Genomic DNA, 19,899 nt, shown 5'->3' with positions numbered 1-19,899 from the left:
CCCTTTGGGTGAAAAAGTTGCCCCTCAGGTTCCTGTTTAAATTCCTCCCCTCTCACCCTTTGCCCTCTGGTTCTCCATTCCTCAACCCTAGGAACAAGACCACCCTATCTATGCCCCTCACGATTTTATTCTGTGGTAGAATCCTGGGGAGGCGGGGGGGGGGGGGGGGGGGGGGGAGTTGAAGAGAATATGGGGAGAATAAAATGGGTTGGGGAGAATTGGTGTAGAAACACGTGCTCGATGATCAGCATGGACTCGATGGGCCCAAGGGCCTGTTTCCGGGTGCCAGACTGGTCTGGCATCAGGGTAATGCCGCCTTGTTTCTGGACTGTCCCACAAGAACAAGTACTGCAGTAATGAATCCTTTAACCGCCTTAGAAGTAATTAGATAACTCACTAATCTTAACTCACAACATAAACAAAACTCACAACATAAACCTAATCGAAGCAACTCAGTAGGCTAGTGAGTGAAGAAAAATGGTAAACAGGGTAGCTGCCATATATTCATTCAAGGGATGTGGACTTTGCAGGCTGAGCCAGCATTTAGCTGTGAAGGACCAATCATTGGGGACATTTAAGGAGGAGATTGATAGGTATCTAATTAGTCAAGGTATCAAGGGATATGGTGATAAGGCTGGAAATTGGGGCTAAGTAGGAATAGTATTAGTTTAGCTCATGGAGCAGACTCGATGGGCTGAATGGCCTACTTCTGAGAAGGTGGTGGTGAGCTGCCTTCTTGAACCGCTGCAGTTCCTGAGGTGTGGGTACACCCACAATCTCATCAGTTATTCACAGCCTTATGTATTACCCACGTTCAAACACCCCTAGCCCCTTTTCCCCTCAAATTCACTAAAGGAATCAAAAGGTATTTAAGGGTAAGTTGGGAAAGGAATAAATTTGACTCTTTTTCTGCAATGTATTTCCAATCACTAGCATCATGGAGTGCAAATAAACTTTAATTGTAATGAAGCTATTCCAAGAAAATTTAAAGCTTTTCCTGGGGTAAGTTTTCTGATTGTGTTATGATCCAAAATGATAATGGAAATGTCAGAGATTTTTTCTTTAATGTATTCATTGGGCCCAGCTAGCAAGGCTGGCATTTACTGCTATGGGTAAGCCTAGTAATTTCTAGGTAGGGACATGTTCGGCACAGCTTTGTGGGCCGAAGGGCCTGAATTGTGCTGTAGTTTTTCTATGTTCTGTTCTAATTGTACCCACCTCTACCACTCCCTCTGGCAGCTTGTTCCATATACCCACAACCCTCTGTGTGAGAAACTTGCCTCTTCAGTCCCCTTTTAAATCTTTCCCCTTTCACCTGTGCCCTCTAGTTTTAGACTCCCCTACCCTGGGAAAAAGACTGACCATCCATATTATCTACACCTTTCATTTTATAAACCTCTATAACGTTCCTTCACTCCAAGGAAAGCAGTCCCAGCACATCCAGCCTTTCATTGGAACTCAAGGCCTTGAATCCTGGCAACATGGCTATGAATCTTTCTGCACCCTCTCTGGCTTAATCACATCCTATTGTTTGGTGACCAGAGGTGGGAGAGGATATCGGTTTGGGAATGTTATTGGATTAGTAAACTATGATGGAGGCAATCGATTTTGAAATACTTGGCTCTGGATAAATTAAACAGCAAATTTACTAACATTTGGAAGGCCTGCTGAGAGTGACAATCAGGTTCTGGTACGTAATGGTGTGCACAGACACATTTGACACATCAGAGTTAATGTATTTGATCTGTGAGGAAGGTTTGATGATTCCTTGATCATTGGAACATTTTTCTCATATATGCACTATAACCTATAACAAATATGCCTGCCACCCTGGCCTTTCCATTTTCTCTCTTCTACCTTCTGGGAGAAGATACAGGAGCTTGAAAGCCCAGACGTCCAGACTCAGGAACAACTTCTTCCCCACTGCTGTCAGACTTCTGCACCAATTCCCTCTTTCACATTCCCTTCCTGATGATGCTGCACACCAGCGGCTCTACTTCGTTAGGAGTTTGAGGAGTTTCGGTAATGTCAACAAAGACTTGCAAATTTCCATAGTTCGATGGAGAGCATCCTGACTGGCTGCATCAACGCCTGGTGTGAAGGCTCCAATGCACAGGATCGCAAGAGGCTGCAGAGGGTTGTAGACTCAGCCAGCTCCATCACGGGCACAACCCTCCCCGCCATCGAGGACATCTTCAAGAGGCGGTGCCTCAAGAAGGCAGCATCCATCACTAAGGACCCTCACCACCTGGGACATGCCCTCTTCTCATTACTACCATCGGGGAGGAGGTACAGCAGCCTGAAGACCCACACTCAACGATTCAGGAACAGCTTCTTCCCCTCCACCATCAGATTTCTGAATGGTCCATGAACACTACCTCGTTATTCCCTTTCTTTGCACTATTTATTTATTTTTGTAATTTATAGATTTTTACGTCTTTCCACTGTACTGCTGCCGCACAACAACAAACTTCATGTCATATGTCAGTGATAATAAACCTGATTCTGATCCGTTCTCAAACCCTTAATTCTACCCCTTCCATTATTGTCACTTTAGCTTCTTACACCACCTCAGTTTGCTCCACTATACTCTGCATCATTCTGTTGTTTTGCACTTGCCGCTGTACTATATGTTGTATTTATTATTACCATGTGCGTTGTTTACTCTGTGAGCTTCACGCCAGCAAGGAGTTTCATCGCACCCTGGTGCATATAATACTTATCCAAAACTGAAGCTGAACGTACCTGACTGATGAGGTTGAGGAGAAGTTTGCCCTCTGAGCCAACTAGGCAAGTCAGGAGTTGAGGGATCCAAGCCAGCCACTGGATGGGAGGCACGCCGATGCAGTACTTGTCCACAGCATCCGCCAGTGTGTTCTTTTCATCATCAAAACTCAACAGCCAAAGGACCTGGGAAATGAGGGCATAACCAGAGCTTAGAAGAAAATTAGGTGCTTCTTGGTGAAACAAATCACATTCTGGAATGGATTAAGAGGGTAGATGCTGTTTCGCCTGGTTGGAGAGTACATAACTCAGGATGTAGTCTCATGATAAGGCACTTTGACAAAAATTTCTTGAGGTTAGAGAACCTTTGGAATTCTCTCCCCCACAAAGATGTGGATACTCAATTGATGAATTTATTAAAGGCCAAAATTAATAGATTTTTAGATACAGGGGATACAAAATATGGGGACAGTGGATATGGGACATAGAACAGTGCAACACAGGAACAGGCCCTTCGGCCCACCACGTCTGTGCCGACCATGATGTCAATTTAAACTGTAGATCTGCCTACACGTGTTCTATATCCCTTCATTCCCCTGCCCGTAGGAAAGTGTGCTGAGGGAAAAGATCCATTAGGATCTTATTGACGGTGAAGCAGGCTCAGGAAACATCTCCTCCTCTTTCCTACACTCCATGGTCTCTTTAGATTCATACAGCTCAGAAACAGTCCAAGCCAACCACCAGATACTCATCTATATTACTCCCATTTACCAGCACTTGGTTGCAGCTTCTATGCCTTGGTGATTCAAGTGCTCATCTAGATACTTAACTTCGTTGGTCAGACCGCATCTGGAATATTGTGAACAACTTTGGGCTGTGTATCTAAAGAAAGATGTGCTGGCCCTGGAGAGGGTCCAGAGGAGGTTCACAAGAATGATCCCAGGAATGAAAGGCTTGACATATGAGGAGCGTTTGATGTCTCTGGGCCTGTACTCAATGGAATTCAGAAGGATGAGGCGAGATCTCATTGAAACCTACCAAATAATGAAAGGCCTGGATAGAGTGGACGTGGAGAGGATGTTTCCATCAGTGGGAGAATCTAGGATCTGAGGGCACGGCCTCAGAATAAAGGGCCGTCCCTTTAAGACTGAGATGAGGAGGAATTTCTTCAGCCAGAGGGCGGGGAGCCTGTGGAATTCGTTGCCACAGAGGGCAGTGGAGGCCAAGTCATTGGGTGTATTTAAGGCAGAGGTTGATAGGTTCTTGATTGGTAAGGGTTACAGGGAGAAGGCGGGAGAATGAGGTTGAAATAAAATCAGCCCTTACTTGATGGGCCGAATGGTCGAATTCGGCTCTAAATCTTATGGTCTTAAATGTAGTGAGAGTACCTGCCTCCACTACCCAATGAGGCAGTGCTTTTCAGATCCCAACCACTCCTGAGATGAAAAAATTCTTCCTCAGATGCCTTCGAAGCCTCCTATCCTTTCCCTTAAACCTGTTCCTTCTGGTTTTAGTAACTTTTCCAATCCAAAACCGATGTTGACACAGGGTAGAGTAAGCAACGTTAGCTCACAGTGATCAAGTCCTGCACTGTGCCACCCAGTGTACAAGGGAGGCAGTCCCTCAGATTTCCTCAGTAAACAGGCTTGTGACCCTTGGGAAGGCCAAATGAGCACAGCTGGTGGGACAGGCTGCAACGATAGATGGTTCCTGCTCATCAATCAGTGTTCAAAACAAATCGTGCTCAGGATGGGGATATCTCCATGGAGATAGACATTTGTTGCCCATCCCTAGTTACCCCAGTGGAGATAGGGGTGTGCCCTCTACTGATCATGATGAGAAGTTAGATAACCAGAAAGATTAATAATCTTCACAATCTAAAATGCAAAGAGAAATTGTCAGAAATACTCAGCAGGTCAAGCAGCATCTGTGGAGATTTGGTTCTTGAACCAACCATCACTACAGTTTAGCAACACTATGACCACTTTGCACTAAAATGGACTTTTTTTGTTCTAATTGTGTTCTTCTTGTGTGTAATTTAGGTTTAACTTATGTTCTTCTTGTGAATGCTGCTTTTCTGATGCTGTGTGCCTGCGATGTTGCTGCAAGTAAATTTTTCATTGCACCTGTGCATACATGTACTTGTGGGTATGACAATAAACTCGACTTTGACTCGTTCACGCTGACCAAGGTGCCTTCCTGAGCAAGTTCTTGAGTGGTGCCTCAAGAAGGCGGCATCCATCATTAAGGACCCTCACCACCCAGGACCCTCACCATCTGGGACACTCCCTCTTCTCGTTACTACCATCGGGGAAGAGGTACAGGAGCCTGAAGACCCACTCTCAACGATTCAGGAACAGTTTCTTCCCCTCCGCCATCAGATTTCTGAATGGTCCATGAACACTACCTCATGTTCCTTTTTTTAATGCACTATTTATTTATTTTGCAATTTAAAGTAATTTTATGTCTTTGCGCTGTACTGCTGCCGCAAAACAACACATTTCCCGTCATATAACACAGTGATAATAAAGCTGATTCTGATTTGCCTGCATTTGGTTCATATCCCTCTAAACCTTTATTATCCACGTCTAAATGTCTTTTAAACATTGTAATTGTATCCACCTCTACCGCTTCCTCTGGCAACTCGTTCCGTTTACCCACTACCACTTTGCGTTGCTGAATTGTCTAGAAACAATAACCCTTTATCTCTCTTCACATTTTTATAAATATATTGGTGAAGTGCCAGGTTTAAGTCCCAGACTGTTATAAAAATAGAATTAAACCATAAAGGAATGTTACAAAACAAAAAAAGTAAAAATTAACTTTCCAATTAGCATTCAGCATGCAACTAAATTTATTGCCATAAGAAATCAAGCCCAGTAACATACTGTGGGAGAATTTCAATTGGTGACTTCAATACTTGCACCAAAGTTAAATCAGCTTGGCAGAGATTCCTAGCATAGAAAAGCAGGCAACAACAAATTTGCCTGGTAAAATCCCTTCAGTTGACATTCAACTGTAATCCCACAAAAAGCACCAACGTCTCTTTAACAGAGTACCGCGAGGATGGGAACTTAGAGCAGTACATCAGAGCAGATTGTGAATTCAGTCCACTGAGATGGCGACAGGTTTTCTGAAGATAGTCCCAGCCACACTTTTACTTCATTTTAACCAACGCCCTTTCCCCAGACATTCTGTCTTCTCCCCACCCCCATCGGGCAGAAGATGCAAAAGCCTGAAAGCACGTACCACCAGGCTCGAGGACAGCTTTTATCCCTTTGTTATAAGACTACTGAATGGTCCCCTAGTGCGCTAAGATGGAGTCGACCTCACAATCTACCTCGTCGTGGCCCTTGCACCTTATTGTCTGCCTGCACTGCACTTTCTATGTAACTGTAACACTTTATTCTGCATTGTTATCGTTTTCCTTTGTACTACCTCAATGCACTGTTGTAATGAAATAATCTGTATGAATGGCATGCAAAACAAGTTTTTCCACTGTACCTCAGTGCATGTGACAAGAATAAACCAATTTATTTACCAATTTAGCAAAGCAAAATGGAATCTGCACATGCCATATTTTTGTGTCATTACTTCTTGCTGGGGGAGAGGGGTTCTCATGGTGCCTTTGTTTTTTGTGCCAATCTGCACCCTCAGTAAACTGTCTCATCAACCAATGTTTATATAAGCCAGACCTGACTTTGAACATAATCTCAACCTTCTCTGCTTCAGGTAGAACCTCATTCACTCCAGTCTGTTCATGTAATTGTAATTCCTCATTCCTGGAATCAAGGCAGTACCACTCTTCCAAACCCTTCCATCCTTCCCAAAGTCTGATGCTCAGATTCAGACACAGGGCTGCAGCTCAGTCAAGTAACGTGATCAGAAGATCTAACTCACTGGGTTATGGTTATTGGATTTAATGCCCGTTTTCCAGGATTTCAATGGATTTTGTCCTCACCTTCGCCAGATACTTCCTCGATTTGCTCTCATTCTGGTGCCGGCAAGCATGCAGGTAGCAGGTGATGGCCGATACGCCGAGGTGAAGCTGCCTTTCTTTGACAAAGATGTTCTCCAGATAGTCACCCCACATCGCCCAGGCTTTCACCAGCACATCGTGCATCTGAACGGCTGCAGAAAACGCTTTGTTTGCTTCCTCAGACCTGGGTGAACAAGGCAAAAACAAAAATAAACACAAGCAAAACCCAAGCATAGAATTCTAAGCCCAGGGCACTGCTGCAAAGATGAACTGAGGTTCTCCATAAACATTCACTCACTCAAACATCTGGTAATAAGCTCTACATGCACTGGAACCTTGCTGTTGAGAAAGCTCAAAGGTCCAGATAAGCTACTTTATAATCGACACACCATGGAAAAGCATCACAGCTTGGTACAGCAACTGCTCTGCCCGTGACTGCATGAAACTACAGAGAGTTGTGGACACAGCTCAGCACATCACAGAAACCAGCCTCACCTCCATGGACACCGTCTATACCTCTCGCTGTCTCGGTAAAGCAGCCAGCATAATCAAAGACCCCACTCAACCAGGACATTCTCTCTTCTCCCCTCTCCCATCGGGCAGAAGGTACGAAAGCCTAGAAGCACGTACCAGCAGCCTCAAGGACAGCTCCTATCCCACTGTTATAAAACTATTGAACTGTTCCCTAGTACAATAAAATACTCTCTACCTCACAATCTACCTCATTCTGACCTTGCACCTTATTGTCTACCTGCACTGCACACTCTCTGTAACTGTGACACTTTATTCTGCATTCTGTTATTGCTTTACCTTGTACTACCTCAACGCACTGTGTCATGAATTAGTATGCAAGACAAGTTTTTCCACTGTACCTCAGTACATGTGACAATAATAAACCAATTTATCAATTTTTAAAGTACTTGGAGTATTGTATGCAGTTTTCAACCCCACACTATACGAGGGATGTGACTGCGCTTTAGAGAGTGCAGAGAAGGTTCATCGGGATGTTGCCTGGATTGGAGGACTTTAGTTACAAGAAGGACTGGACAGGCTGGGCTCGTTTTCCCTGGAGCGAAGGAGGCTGAGGGGTGACGTGGCAAAAAATCATGAGGGACCTAGATAGGCAGATACTTTCCTGTGGTAGAGGCATCAACAACAAGAGGGTATAGATTTAAGGTGAGGAGAGGAAGAAGATTTGAAGGGGATCTGAGGGGTAAGTTTTTTTTTTACACAGAGAGTAGTTGATATCTGGATCTCACTGCCAGAAAAGGTGGTGGAATCAGATACAGTTACCACATTTAACAGGGATTTAGACAGACACTTGAATAGACAAGGTGTAATGGGATATCGTTCTAATCAGGCAAATGAGATTAGTGTAGATGGACAACAGATTCAGCATGGACGTGGTGGGCAGAAGGGCCCATTTCTGTATCACTCTATCAGGAGTGTACAATAGGTGATGCATGTCTTATGTCTTAGCAGGTCTTATGAGGATAGGTTGAGTGAGCTCGGGCTTTTCTCTTTGGAGAGAAGGAGGATGAGAGGGGACTTGATAGAGGTGAACAAGATGATAAGAGGGATAGATTGTGTGGACAGTCAGAGACTTTTTCCCCAGGGTGACAATGGCTAACACGAGGGGACATAATTTTAAGGTGATTGGAGGAAGATATAAGGGGGAGGTCAGGGGTAAGTTTTTTTTTTACACAGAGAGTGGTGGGTGCATGGAACGCACTACCGGCAGAGGTTGTGGGGGCAGATACATTAGAAACATTTAAGAGACTCTTAGAAAGACACATGAATGATAGAAAAATAGGGGGCTATGTGGCAGGGAAGGGTTAGATAGATCTTAGAGCAGGATAAAACATCGGCACAACATTGTGGGCCAAAGGGCCTGTACTGTGCTGTAGTGTTCTATGTGATTCCAAGCTCACAAGAGCTCAAGAACCAATCGGCATTTCATTAGTTTCTTTGCACTCTCAGGTACATGAATTCATCCGATCCCTGGGTCCTGGAGCCTTATTGATAGCATTACCCAGTATGCCGAAAAATGAATCACATAAGTGAACCATAAAACGTAGTGCACAGAAGGTACGTGTACAGCACAAACATTATCATGAATCTATCGGCCTGCTTGTGGTGTAAATATCTCATAATTCTCCATGAAGGAAAAAAAATGATAGATGAACAGAATGGAATCCTGGGATTATTAAGGGAGTGAGGAAATGCCAGGTATGTTGTTAGTTTGCAGATCTACCACAATAGAACATAGAAAACCTACAGCACAATATAGGCCCTTCGGCCCACAAGGTGTGCTGAACATGGCCCTACCTTAGAAATTACCAGGCTTACCCACAGCCCTCTATTTTTCTAAGCTCCATGTACCTATCCAAAAGTCTCTTAAAAGAACCTATTTGCATCCGCCTCCATCACTGTTGCCGGCAGCCCATTCCATGCACTCACCACTCTCTGAGTAAAAAACTTACCCCTGACATCTCCTCTATACCTACTCCCCAGCACCTTAAACCTGTGTCCTCTTGTGGCAACCACTTCAGCCCTGGGAAAAAGCCTCTGACTATCCACACGATCAATGCCTCTCATCATCTTATAGTCATGAAACAGTCGAACGAGTTCAAGGGTCTGAGTGACCGTTTCTTGTTCCTACGCAGTTATTTTTCTAGCATTATGATATGTGGCTTTGTATTACGATACAATTCCTGCTAGTGTAGGCAATTGGTTTATTATTGTCACATGTATCGAGGTACAGTGAAAAGCTTTGTTTGCATGCCATCCAGACAGATCATTGCATCCACGAGAACATCGAGGTAGTACAAAACGAAACAAAACGGAATGCAGAATATAGTGTTGCATTTGCAAAGTGCAGTGCAGGTAGACAAATAAAGTGCAAGGGCCACAATGAGGTAGATTCTGAGATCAAAACTTCATCTTTATCGTATAAGAGGTCTGTTCAAGAGCCATAACAGCGGGATAGAAGCTGTCCTTGAGCATGGTGGTACATGTTCTCAAGCTTCTGTATCTTCCGCCCAGTGGAAGATATTTGGTATTGGTATTGGTTTATTATTGTCACTTGTACCGAGGTAGTGAAAAACTTGTCTTGCATACCAATTGTACAGGTCAATTCATTACACAGTGCAGTTACATTGAGTTAGTACAGAGTCCATTGATGTAGTACAGGTAAAAACAATAACAGTACAGAATAAAGTGTCACAGCTACAGAGAAAGTGCAGTGCAATAAGGTGCAAGGTCACAACAAGGTAGATCCTGAGGTCAGAGTCCATCTCATTGCATAAGGGAAGCGTTCAATAGTCTTATCACAGTGGGGTAGAAGCTATCCTTAAGTCTGGTGGTACATGCCCTCAGGCTCCTGTATCCTCTACCTGATGGAAGACGAGAGAAGAGAGAATGTCCTGGGTGGGGTAGGTCTTTGATTATGCTGGCTGCTTCACCAAGACAACGAGAGGTAAAGACAGAGTCCAAGGGAGGAGAAGAGAGTATGACTGGGGTGGGAGGGGCCCTTGATTACGTTGGCTGCTTTCCCGAGGAAGTGGGAGGCATAGACAGAGTCAATGGAGGGAAGGCTAGTTTAACTAGTATCATGTTAGACTGCCTCAAAGGGAATTATCAAATATTGCAAAGCTTAAGTATTAGCTTCTCCATGTGCCAACTGGCTGTTGATAGGTTAATGCTTTTTTTTTCGCGGGAAGTAAAAGATTACCATCCTTGGATTATTGATGAGAAGCTGTCAGGCTGCAAAACGCCTAGCAAAGTTTCTTCGAAATGGACTGTGGTGTGCTCTGTAACATTTAATAAGTTTGCTTTGTCAAAACGTTGCGTACTTAGAAATGAGTTAAATGCAAACTGAAATAGTTGTCAAACACAATTTTAGTTCTGAACCTCCAAATAATGACACAAAACTCTTCATGGGTATCAAACCTGTATCGGGCACCAACACTAAATAATCCCTTTCATTGATGTAGGGAGGGAAAGGTTTACATACCTGCAAGCCGTAGGCAGGTAAAGTTGCAAAGATAAATCAGTAGCAGAATAAAAAGGTAAACATGCACCACATTAACATATAAAACTGAATTTTCAATGGATCACAGCACTTAACCACAGCACTCCCCCTCAGGAAGTTTTGCAAGCCAATACTATTTAGGCACAAAGGAGTCAGGACATAGGTACTTGCACAAGAGAATTCATTGTATTAGCAGAAAGAGAATGCAGCATACGTAAGAGTCACTGAATTTAAAACTAGTTATTACATCTGTTTTAGTAATATTTCTTCTATGCAGAGAAGTGTTTAAGTGCAGCAAGGGGGAAAGAAATAGTTTTAATTAATACTTAGTGGTTTTGCCTTTGACAACAGACGAGGTGCATATTGCACCGAGTTCCAGCCCTTGCTGTGAGGGTGAATGAGTATTTAGTGATACAGCGTTATGGAGGCTAGCACTGCTGAAAATAGCCATGAAAGTGGACCTTAACGTTACAGGACTGAGATTTCAAATCAACTTCAAATTAAGGACACGTGGTACCCAGAAAATTGGAGGATGAATCCTGCTTCCTGGTGACCATACATCACAGCTTGAAGTATGCTTGAGTGTATCAGGCAAGGAGGGGGGAGAAGAGGCAAACGAGACCAGAAACATCTAAATGGCCAAGCAAGGGAGAAGCAGTGCAGGATGAAGCTGAAGGCTGTGATCTGCTGAACATGGGTATTTTTTGGAGACGGTGCAGAGGAGGTTTACTAGGATGCCGCCTGGATTAGAGGGCATGTGCTATCAGGAGAGGCTGGACAAACTTGTGCTCTTTCCTCTGGAGCGGTGGAGGCTGAGGGGTGATCTGTTGGAAGTGTATAAAATTATGAGGGGCTTAGACAGGGTGGGCAAGCAATATCTTTTTCCCATTATTGAGAGATCCAATACCAGAGGGCATGCATTTAAGGTGAGAAGTGGTAGGTTCAGAAGAGATGTGAGGGTTAAGCTTTTTTTAACTGAGAGAGTGGTGGATGCCTGGAATGCCTGATAGGGTGGTGGAGGCAAATTCATTGGGAGCTTTTAAGAGGGGCTTGGATGGGCACATGAATGAGAGGAAAATGGAGGGATGTGGGCATTCTGTAGGTAGGAGGGATTAGCTATGTCGGCACAACATTGTGGGCCGAAGGGCCTGTTCTGTACTGTACTGTTCTATGTTAAACAATAACATGTCAGTGATGCTCCGCAGGTGAGGGGAGAGTGAGAGGGAACATCTCAGCATCATCCTAAATCAGAATTGGGATGAAAGATCATTGACTTCGAACTATAACCCTCTCCTCTCCCCACATAACTACAAAGGGTGCAGGAAAAATTCACGAGGATGTTACTGGGACTGGAGGGATTGAGTTATAAGGAGAGATTGGATAGGCTGGGATTCTTTTTTCCCCTGAAGTGATCTTATAGAGGTATAAAAAATCATAAGGGGTGTAGATAAGGTGCATGGTCACAGTCTTTTTCCCCCCAAGGTAGGGGAGTCTAAAACTAGAGGGCATGGGTTTAAGGTGAGAGGGGAAAGATTTAAAAGGGACCCTCTTTTCCACACAGAGGGTGGTGGGGATAAGGAACGAGCTGCCAGAGGAAGCGGTAGAGGTGGTACAACTACAATGTTTAAAAGACATGTAGACAGGAACACGAATAGAAAAGGTTTAGAGGGCTATGGGCCAAATGCAGGGAAATGGGACTAGCTCAGATAGGTATCTTGGTTGCCATGCCGAGTTGGGCCAAAGGGCCTGTTTCCATGCTGTATGCCTCGATGACATTTACTAGGTGATCCAGTGAATGCATCTGACAATCTCTGTTTTAAGCCACAATCTAATTGGATGGTGGAACCTGTGTGGCCATCTCCCTGTTCAATTTCTTACATTCTTGCTTCAGATTTCCAGCACTGGCAGTATTGTGTCTTGGCTTCAGACTGCCTGCTGATTGCCGAAATTAGAAACAAATGTACTTAATACGGCTTACTCAAAGAATTATGTAGCATGAAGACGGGGAAGGAAGAATAGGTGGTGAGCAGGAGAGGAAAGCAACCTCTCATACATACAAAGAACCAAGTATCAATAACGAACAGAGGCCACATTGTGATTTCTCCTTGACAACTTACAATTATCCACACGTAAAGGGCAGACAAAGACAAGGATGTGCATTCCAGGCTTGGCACATCAAACAGTTGACAGCTCAACTCCCAGGCAAGGCTAGGAATTTGAGCTGGCCATCAAAGCTCGCTCGCTTCAGTTGGGCAAGTTTTGTCAGCTCCCAGCTGGAGTGCAGAAGATGAAGCAGAGTTATAGATGCAAGGCTTCACACTGGGGAGCAGGAGGGAGTGGAGAAAGAAAGACTGGCATTGAATCACGCTGCTGAGGCAGCACTCCCTTGCTCCATAAACTGAAGGTGGAACATCAGCATGGGGGGTTGGAAACCCACGCTCCTCTCCCCTCACTGGACTATGGGAGGATGTGAAGCACTTTCTTGGCCCCCTGGCTAGAATACAAGCAGACCCTTTCCCTTAAGCCACTGGCCCACCAACAATTCTTGCCCCCACTCAAAAAGATCATTCCAATAGTGAATGAGTCAATAATCGTTAAGGTAATCCAGAAAGTGGGACACATTTCAGAGCGAGGGAGGGGATTGGAGGGGCAGATGAACGAGCAGAAGGATGCATCTGGAGGAAGGGTGCAGCAAAGGGGGGTGTGGGGAAGGAGCTTGTAGAGAGAGCAGCAAAAAGCATGACTCAAAAGAAGTTAAACTAAGTCCCAAATATTTTATAAACACGCACAGACATACACACTGCAAACAATGGAATTCTTTCCCTTAACACTATAGATTATATAGATCAAGTTGTGGCACATTTTTACATACTTATTAATCTGAGCAAGGAACATCCCTTTCAGTGCATAGAATTCCGCCGTCATCTCCTTGGTGAAATACTTCAGGTTTGTCGATTCAATGACTTCCAAACCCTGCACGGAATGAAGTTGAAGTCTGAATGATTGACACACCGACCTACTCATCAAGTTCTGAACAAACGTTCTGACTGACCAACTCTGGTAGCCAACTGTTAACTAGGTACTTAAGGCAGTGGTCACCTGGCCATTTTGTAACTCACTATACAATCAATTATACTTAACCAGTTATTGATTTTGCCATATTGTGATACAAGTGTTTATAACAGCTTCCAATTCCCTTAAGTTATACTCCAGAACACAAATGGAGATCATTTCTTTCAAACTGTATCGACTAATGCACACTATATTTTAATTCAAGACCAAAAGACCCAACTGAAAACCTTTCTTAACTTCCTATCTACAACTGTCTTGGATGAACAGCTCTCTGCTGGGCCACGAGCCTCACGATAGACAATTACCGAGGAGTCCAAAGTGGACCCAAGACTCACAGAGACAGGCTGCCTGTCAGAATTCTCACATGTTACCAAAGACTCATGCAAATTTCTGCAGATAGACGGTGGAGAGCATTCTGACTGGCTGCATCACCGCCTGGTATGGAGGCTCCAATGCACTGGATCACAAGAGGCTGCAGAGGGTTGTAGACTCGGCCAGCTCCATCACGGGCACAACTCTCCCCACCATCGAGGACGTCTTCAAGAGGCGGTGCCTCAAGAAGGTGGCGCCTCAAGAAGGCGGCATCCATCACTAAGGACCCTCACCACCCGGGACATGCCCTCTTCTCGTTAGTACCATCGAAGAGGAGGTACAGGAGCCTGAAGACCCACACTCAACGATTCAGAAACAGCTTCCTCCCCTCCGCCATCAGACTTCTGAACGGTCCATGAACCCATGAACACTACCTCATTATTCCTTTACTCTTGCACTATTTGTTTATTTTTGTAACTCATAGTCATTTTTATGTCTTTGCACTGTACTGCTGCCGCAAAACAACAAACTTCATGTCATAATAAAGCCGATTCCGAGTGCCCACCTGCATGCATTCATTCTTGCCCATCACTCCCGCCTGCTGGAGATAACATTTGACTTGCTGCCGGATCTTCTGGAAGCAGTCCACGATGGGCACGGTGGGGATGGTATGGATGCGGCTGAGGATATCCAGGGCCACGTTCACCAGGCCCTGTTTACGGGCGATCTTGCCGTACTGGATGATGGCGGAAGCGGAGGCGTGGACCCCCAGCATAGCATTATTGGAATTGGGGTCATGCTGAGAGCTATTCTCATAGGCTGCCACAATTGCTTAGGAGAAAGAGAATTAAAATAGAGTATTATTTTCAAATTTGAAGTAGAATCACAGGGACAAATGTTGACAGGTATCCTTATCACTAAGTGAATTCACGTATCAATGATATAGAGTCATAGAGTCACAGAGAGTCACACAGCATGGAAACAGGCCTTTCGGCCCAACTGGTCCATGCCGACCAAGATGCCCATCCAAGCTAGTCCCATTTTTCGGCATTTTAATAAAAATCTTGGATACGTTTTGAAGTCTATTTTGAAAACATGTTTCAATAGGGATCGAGAGCAGTTGATGTGCATTTACATGTCAAAGATGAGTATTTGATTGTATTTTCCCTCATTGGATTGGTAAAGGATGAACTTTCTGCCGCTCAATAATATTAGTAAAATAATTTCAGTCAATATGATACTTAGTTCCAAAGATCTGAAAACATCTGGTAAGTGGAAGCTATGAACTAGAGGCCTTACAGCTACTCAAACCAGTTCTACCTCTCAATTACATTGCAGCTGATCTGCGTCTTCTCACCTTGGTTTCATTCTTAATACCTTTCTTATTATAATTTATCCAAATTTGTAACATAAACAGGAACTGTCAGAAATACTCAGGTCAGGGAGCATCTGTGGAGCGAGCCTCTTTCCTATCTTTCCCTTGTATTCTAGAACATAGAAAACCTACAGCACAATTCAGGCCCTTTGGCCCACAAAGCTGTGCCGAACATGTCCCTACCCTAGATATTACTAGGCTTACCCATAGCCCTCTATTTCACTCAGCTCCATGTACCTATCTAACAGTCTCTTGAAAGACCCTATCGTATCCGCCTCCACCACCGTTTCCGGCAGCCCATTCCACGCACTCACCGCTCTCTGGGTAAAAAACTTACCCCTGACATCTCCTCTATATCTACTCCCCAGCACCTTAAACCTATGTCTTCTTGTGGCCACCAATTCAGCCCTGGGGAAAAGCCTCTGACTATCTACCCGATCAATACCTCTCATCATCTTATAAAACCTCTATCAGGTCCCCCCTCGTCCTCCGTCTCTCCAAGGAGAAAAGGCCAAGTTCCCTCAACCTGCTTTTATAAGGCATGCTCCGTATTCCAGGCAGCATCCTTGTAAATCTCCTCTGCACCTTCTCTATGGCTTCCACATCTTTCCTGTAGTGAGGCGACCAGAACTGAGCACAATACTCCAAGTGGGGTCTGATCAGGGACCTATATAGCTGCAACAATACCTCTCGGCTCCTAAATTCAATTCCCCGATTGATGAAGGACAATACACCATATGCCTTCTTAACCACAGAGTCAACCTCAGCAGCCGCTTTGAGGATCCTATGGACTCAGACCCCAAAATCCCTCTGATCCTCCACACTGCCAAGAGTCCTACCATTAATACTATATTCCGCCAACATATTTGACCTACCAAAATGAACCACTTCACACTTATCTGGATTGAACTGCATCTGCCACTTCTCAGCCCAACTTTGCATCCTATCTATGTCCCTCTGTAACCTCTGACAGCCCTCCAAACTATCCACAACACCCCCAACCTTAGTGTCATCCGCAAACTTACTAACCCACCCCTCCACTTCCTCATCCAGGTCGTTTATAAAAATCACAAAGAGTAAGGGTTCCAGTACAGATCCCTGAGGTACACCACTGGTCACCACTCAGAATACGACCCTTCAACAACCACTCTTTGCCTTCTGTGGGCCAGCCAATTCTGGATCCACACTGCAATTTCACCTTGGATCCCATGTCTCCTCACCTTCTCCATAAGCCTCGCATGGGGTACCTTATCAAATGCCTTGTTGAAATCCATATACACTACATCTACTGCTCTCCCTTCATCGATGTGCTTAGTCACATCCTCAAAAAATTCAATCAGGCTCGTAAGGCAGGACCTGCCCTTGACAAAGCTATGCTGACTATTCCTAATCATATTATACCTCTCCAAATGTTCATAAATCCTGCCTCTCAGGATCTTCTCCATCAGCTTACCAACCACTGAGGTAAGACTCACTGGTCTGTAACTCCCTGGGCTATCCCTACTCCCCTTCTTGAATAAGGCAACAACATCCGCAACCCTCCAATCTTCCGAAACCTCTCCCGTCTCCATCGACGACGCAAAGATCATCGTCACAGGCTCCGCAATCTCCTCCCTCACCTCCCACAGCAACCTGGGGTACACCTCATCCGGTCCCGGCAACTTATCTAACTTGATGCTTTCCAAAAGTTTCAGCACCACCTCTTTTCTAATATCTGCATGCTCGAGCTTTTCAGGCCGCTGCAAGTCCCTACTACAATCCCCCAGATCTTTTTCCGTGGTGAATAGTGACGTAAAGTATTAAGTACCTACACTATTTCTTCCAGATCCATACACACTTTCCCGCTGCTGCACTTGATAGGCCCTATCCTTTCGCATCTCATCCTCTTACTCTTCACATATTTGTAGAATGCCTTGGGGTTTTCCTTAATCCTGCCCGCCAAGGCCTTCTCATGTCCCCTTCTGGCTCTCCTAATCTCTTTCCTAAGTTCCTTCCTTTTAGCCTTGTACTCCTCCAGATCTCTAACATTACCTAGCTCTCTGTACCTTTTGTATGCTTTTCTTTTCCTTTTGACTAGATTTATTATAGCCTTCGTACACCACGGTTCCTGTATCCTATCATGACTCCCCTGTCTCATCGGAACATGTCTATGCAGAGCTCCACACAAATACCCCCTGAATATTTGCCACATGTCTTCCATACTTTTCCCAGAGAACATCTGTTCCCAATTTAATCTTCCAATTTCCTGCCTGAGCGCCTCATAATTCTCTCCTCCCTTCTCCCATTTTCCCTGCATGTTAAAACTTGCTCTCTTTTATTTTTCTCTAGATCTGATGAAAGGTTATTGACCTGAAACGTGAACTCTGTTTCTCCCTCCATGGATGCTGTCTGGCCTGCTGAGTGTTTCTAGCACTTTATTTTTTTAATAAAAATCGAACAATTTCAGCTTTGAAATTTTTAACATGTTCTGAAGTATTGAATTTTTAAAGAAACTGAATTGGTCTTTTTAAACTTATTCATTATCAATGGCATGAGTTGCTTATCCTATCAAAACTGAACAGGAATATCATGAGTCATTCGTGGTCCTGGAAATCTGATTCTCACCAATTTCAAAAGGATTATGAAGAAAATCTTCACACAGAGTAAAAATATCAGCCTTCAGAAAAGGATCTTTATTGTGATTTTAACACTTCTTCCCAAATGTCATTTATTCATCAGAATGGTTTATTATTGTCACTGATGAAAAACTTGTCTTGCCTACCGTTCATACAGATCAATTCATTACACAGTGCATTGAGGTAGTACAAGGTAAAACAATAACAGAATGCAGAGTAAAGTGTAACAGCTGCAGAATAAAGTGTAACAGCTACAGAGAAAGTGCAGTGCAGGTAGACAATAAGGTGCAAGGTCATAATGAAGTAGATTGTGAGGTCAAGAGTCCACCTTATCATACTAGGGAACTGTTCAATAGTCTTAACAGCGGGATAGAAACTGTCCTTGAGCCTGGTGATACGTGCTTTCAGGCTTTTGTATCTTCTGCCTGACAGGATGAATGTGTTTGTGACAAGGTGTGCATTTACAGCTCATTCCCAACTGGTTTTGGAAGCAAGTGACTTGCTCAGAGGGCATTTAAAAGTCAACTACATTAGTGGATCTGGAGTTACGTGTTCAGTACGTGAGTGAACTAGATTGGTTCTTACAATAGTCCAGTAGCTACGTGGTCACCATTACTCATACCAGGTAGTTATTTCAGATTAATTTAACGTGAATTTATGTTCCCAGATGCTGTGGTGGGATTTGAACACATCACCAGATAAGCAGCCCTAGCATCTGGATACTGGCACGTTAACTTAATCACAGTGCTACTGTACCCTGAATTCAGAAATTTGCAAATTTAAACACCTGGTTTAAAGGTTCCATTGGCAGACACACCACAGACAGAGCATCTTGATCTCATAATATACAAGCAAAGAGAAGTGGTTTCCCACATGGAATCATTTTTAAGGTGTAGCTAGGTCTTACTTTGAAGCAAGAGTGACTACTGACTGTTTACACAAACATTTCAATGTTGCGTGAGCTCAAACCCAAAGTCGCTTTGATTTTTACAAACTCGTTCATTCCCTACCTGGTTTCAGTTTTGTATCTGCTGTAGTCCGTCCCACTGCAATGAATGGAAATGCGAAAAGTAGCAAATTTCCTGGAGTGTGTTATGGTCAAACTCTATTCAGTTACAGCTTCTAATCTTACTGCTTGTCTAAATAAAATAATCCCTTTTCGTGGAAAGGAACCAATAACTTCCCTAGAAGCTCAACTTGCAAAGAAAACGTTGCAGTGAACATAAGAGCAGGAAGAGGCCATTTGGCCCCTCAGGAATGTTCTACGATTCCACTTGATCGACTGCCATTTTGCATCTCATCCCAATCCACCTGCCTCGGTTCCGTAACCTTTGCCCAACATTAACCTATCAATCCCATTTTTTGAAAATGTCAATTGACATATAACCTCTGGTAGAGCGTGTCACCTTGTGTGAAGGAGGAAGTCTTTGTTTAAAGTTACAATGCAATTTTCCCTCATTCTCACGCCTTCTCCCAAAGCCCTCAGCTTCTGAGCTGCCCTTCACATATCGAAACGGATGCCCTGCTCTCGAACACTGCCCCTGCTGTTACCTTCTGCTCTGTCCAATCACTTGGCTAGATTTACCATCGCATTTTCAACTTCCTCATTTCTAACCCGGCTGCCCAGCCCTCTCCAATTTGGGATTGGGAGCCGAGGTTAGTCAAGTTGGTAATTTGGTTTATTATTGTCATATGCACCGAGGTACAGTGAAAAACTTGTCTTGCATACCGTTCATGCAGATCAATTCATTACAACAGTGCATTAAGGTAGTACAAGATAAAACAATAA

The 19,899-nt window shown here is 44.1% G+C and overlaps 1 protein-coding gene across 1 annotated transcript in view; it reads right to left on the bottom strand.

Moving 5' to 3' along the window:
• The window catches only part of trrap (transformation/transcription domain-associated protein), a 283,953-nt gene that overhangs the window by 61,509 nt on the left and 202,545 nt on the right, over window positions 1-19,899 (bottom strand). Inside the window, 5 exon segments of the mRNA XM_052021047.1 lie at window positions 2,746-2,910; window positions 6,686-6,887; window positions 13,609-13,709; window positions 14,686-14,951; window positions 19,121-19,156. Of these exon segments, the coding sequence (XP_051877007.1) occupies window positions 2,746-2,910; window positions 6,686-6,887; window positions 13,609-13,709; window positions 14,686-14,951; window positions 19,121-19,156 (770 nt within the window).

This window comes from Pristis pectinata, chromosome 8, assembly GCF_009764475.1.
Source record: "Pristis pectinata isolate sPriPec2 chromosome 8, sPriPec2.1.pri, whole genome shotgun sequence".
NCBI classification, from domain to species: Eukaryota; Metazoa; Chordata; class Chondrichthyes; order Rhinopristiformes; family Pristidae; genus Pristis; species Pristis pectinata.
Note: the sequence above shows the minus strand (reverse complement) of the source record. Positions and strands in the feature narration are given on the sequence as shown.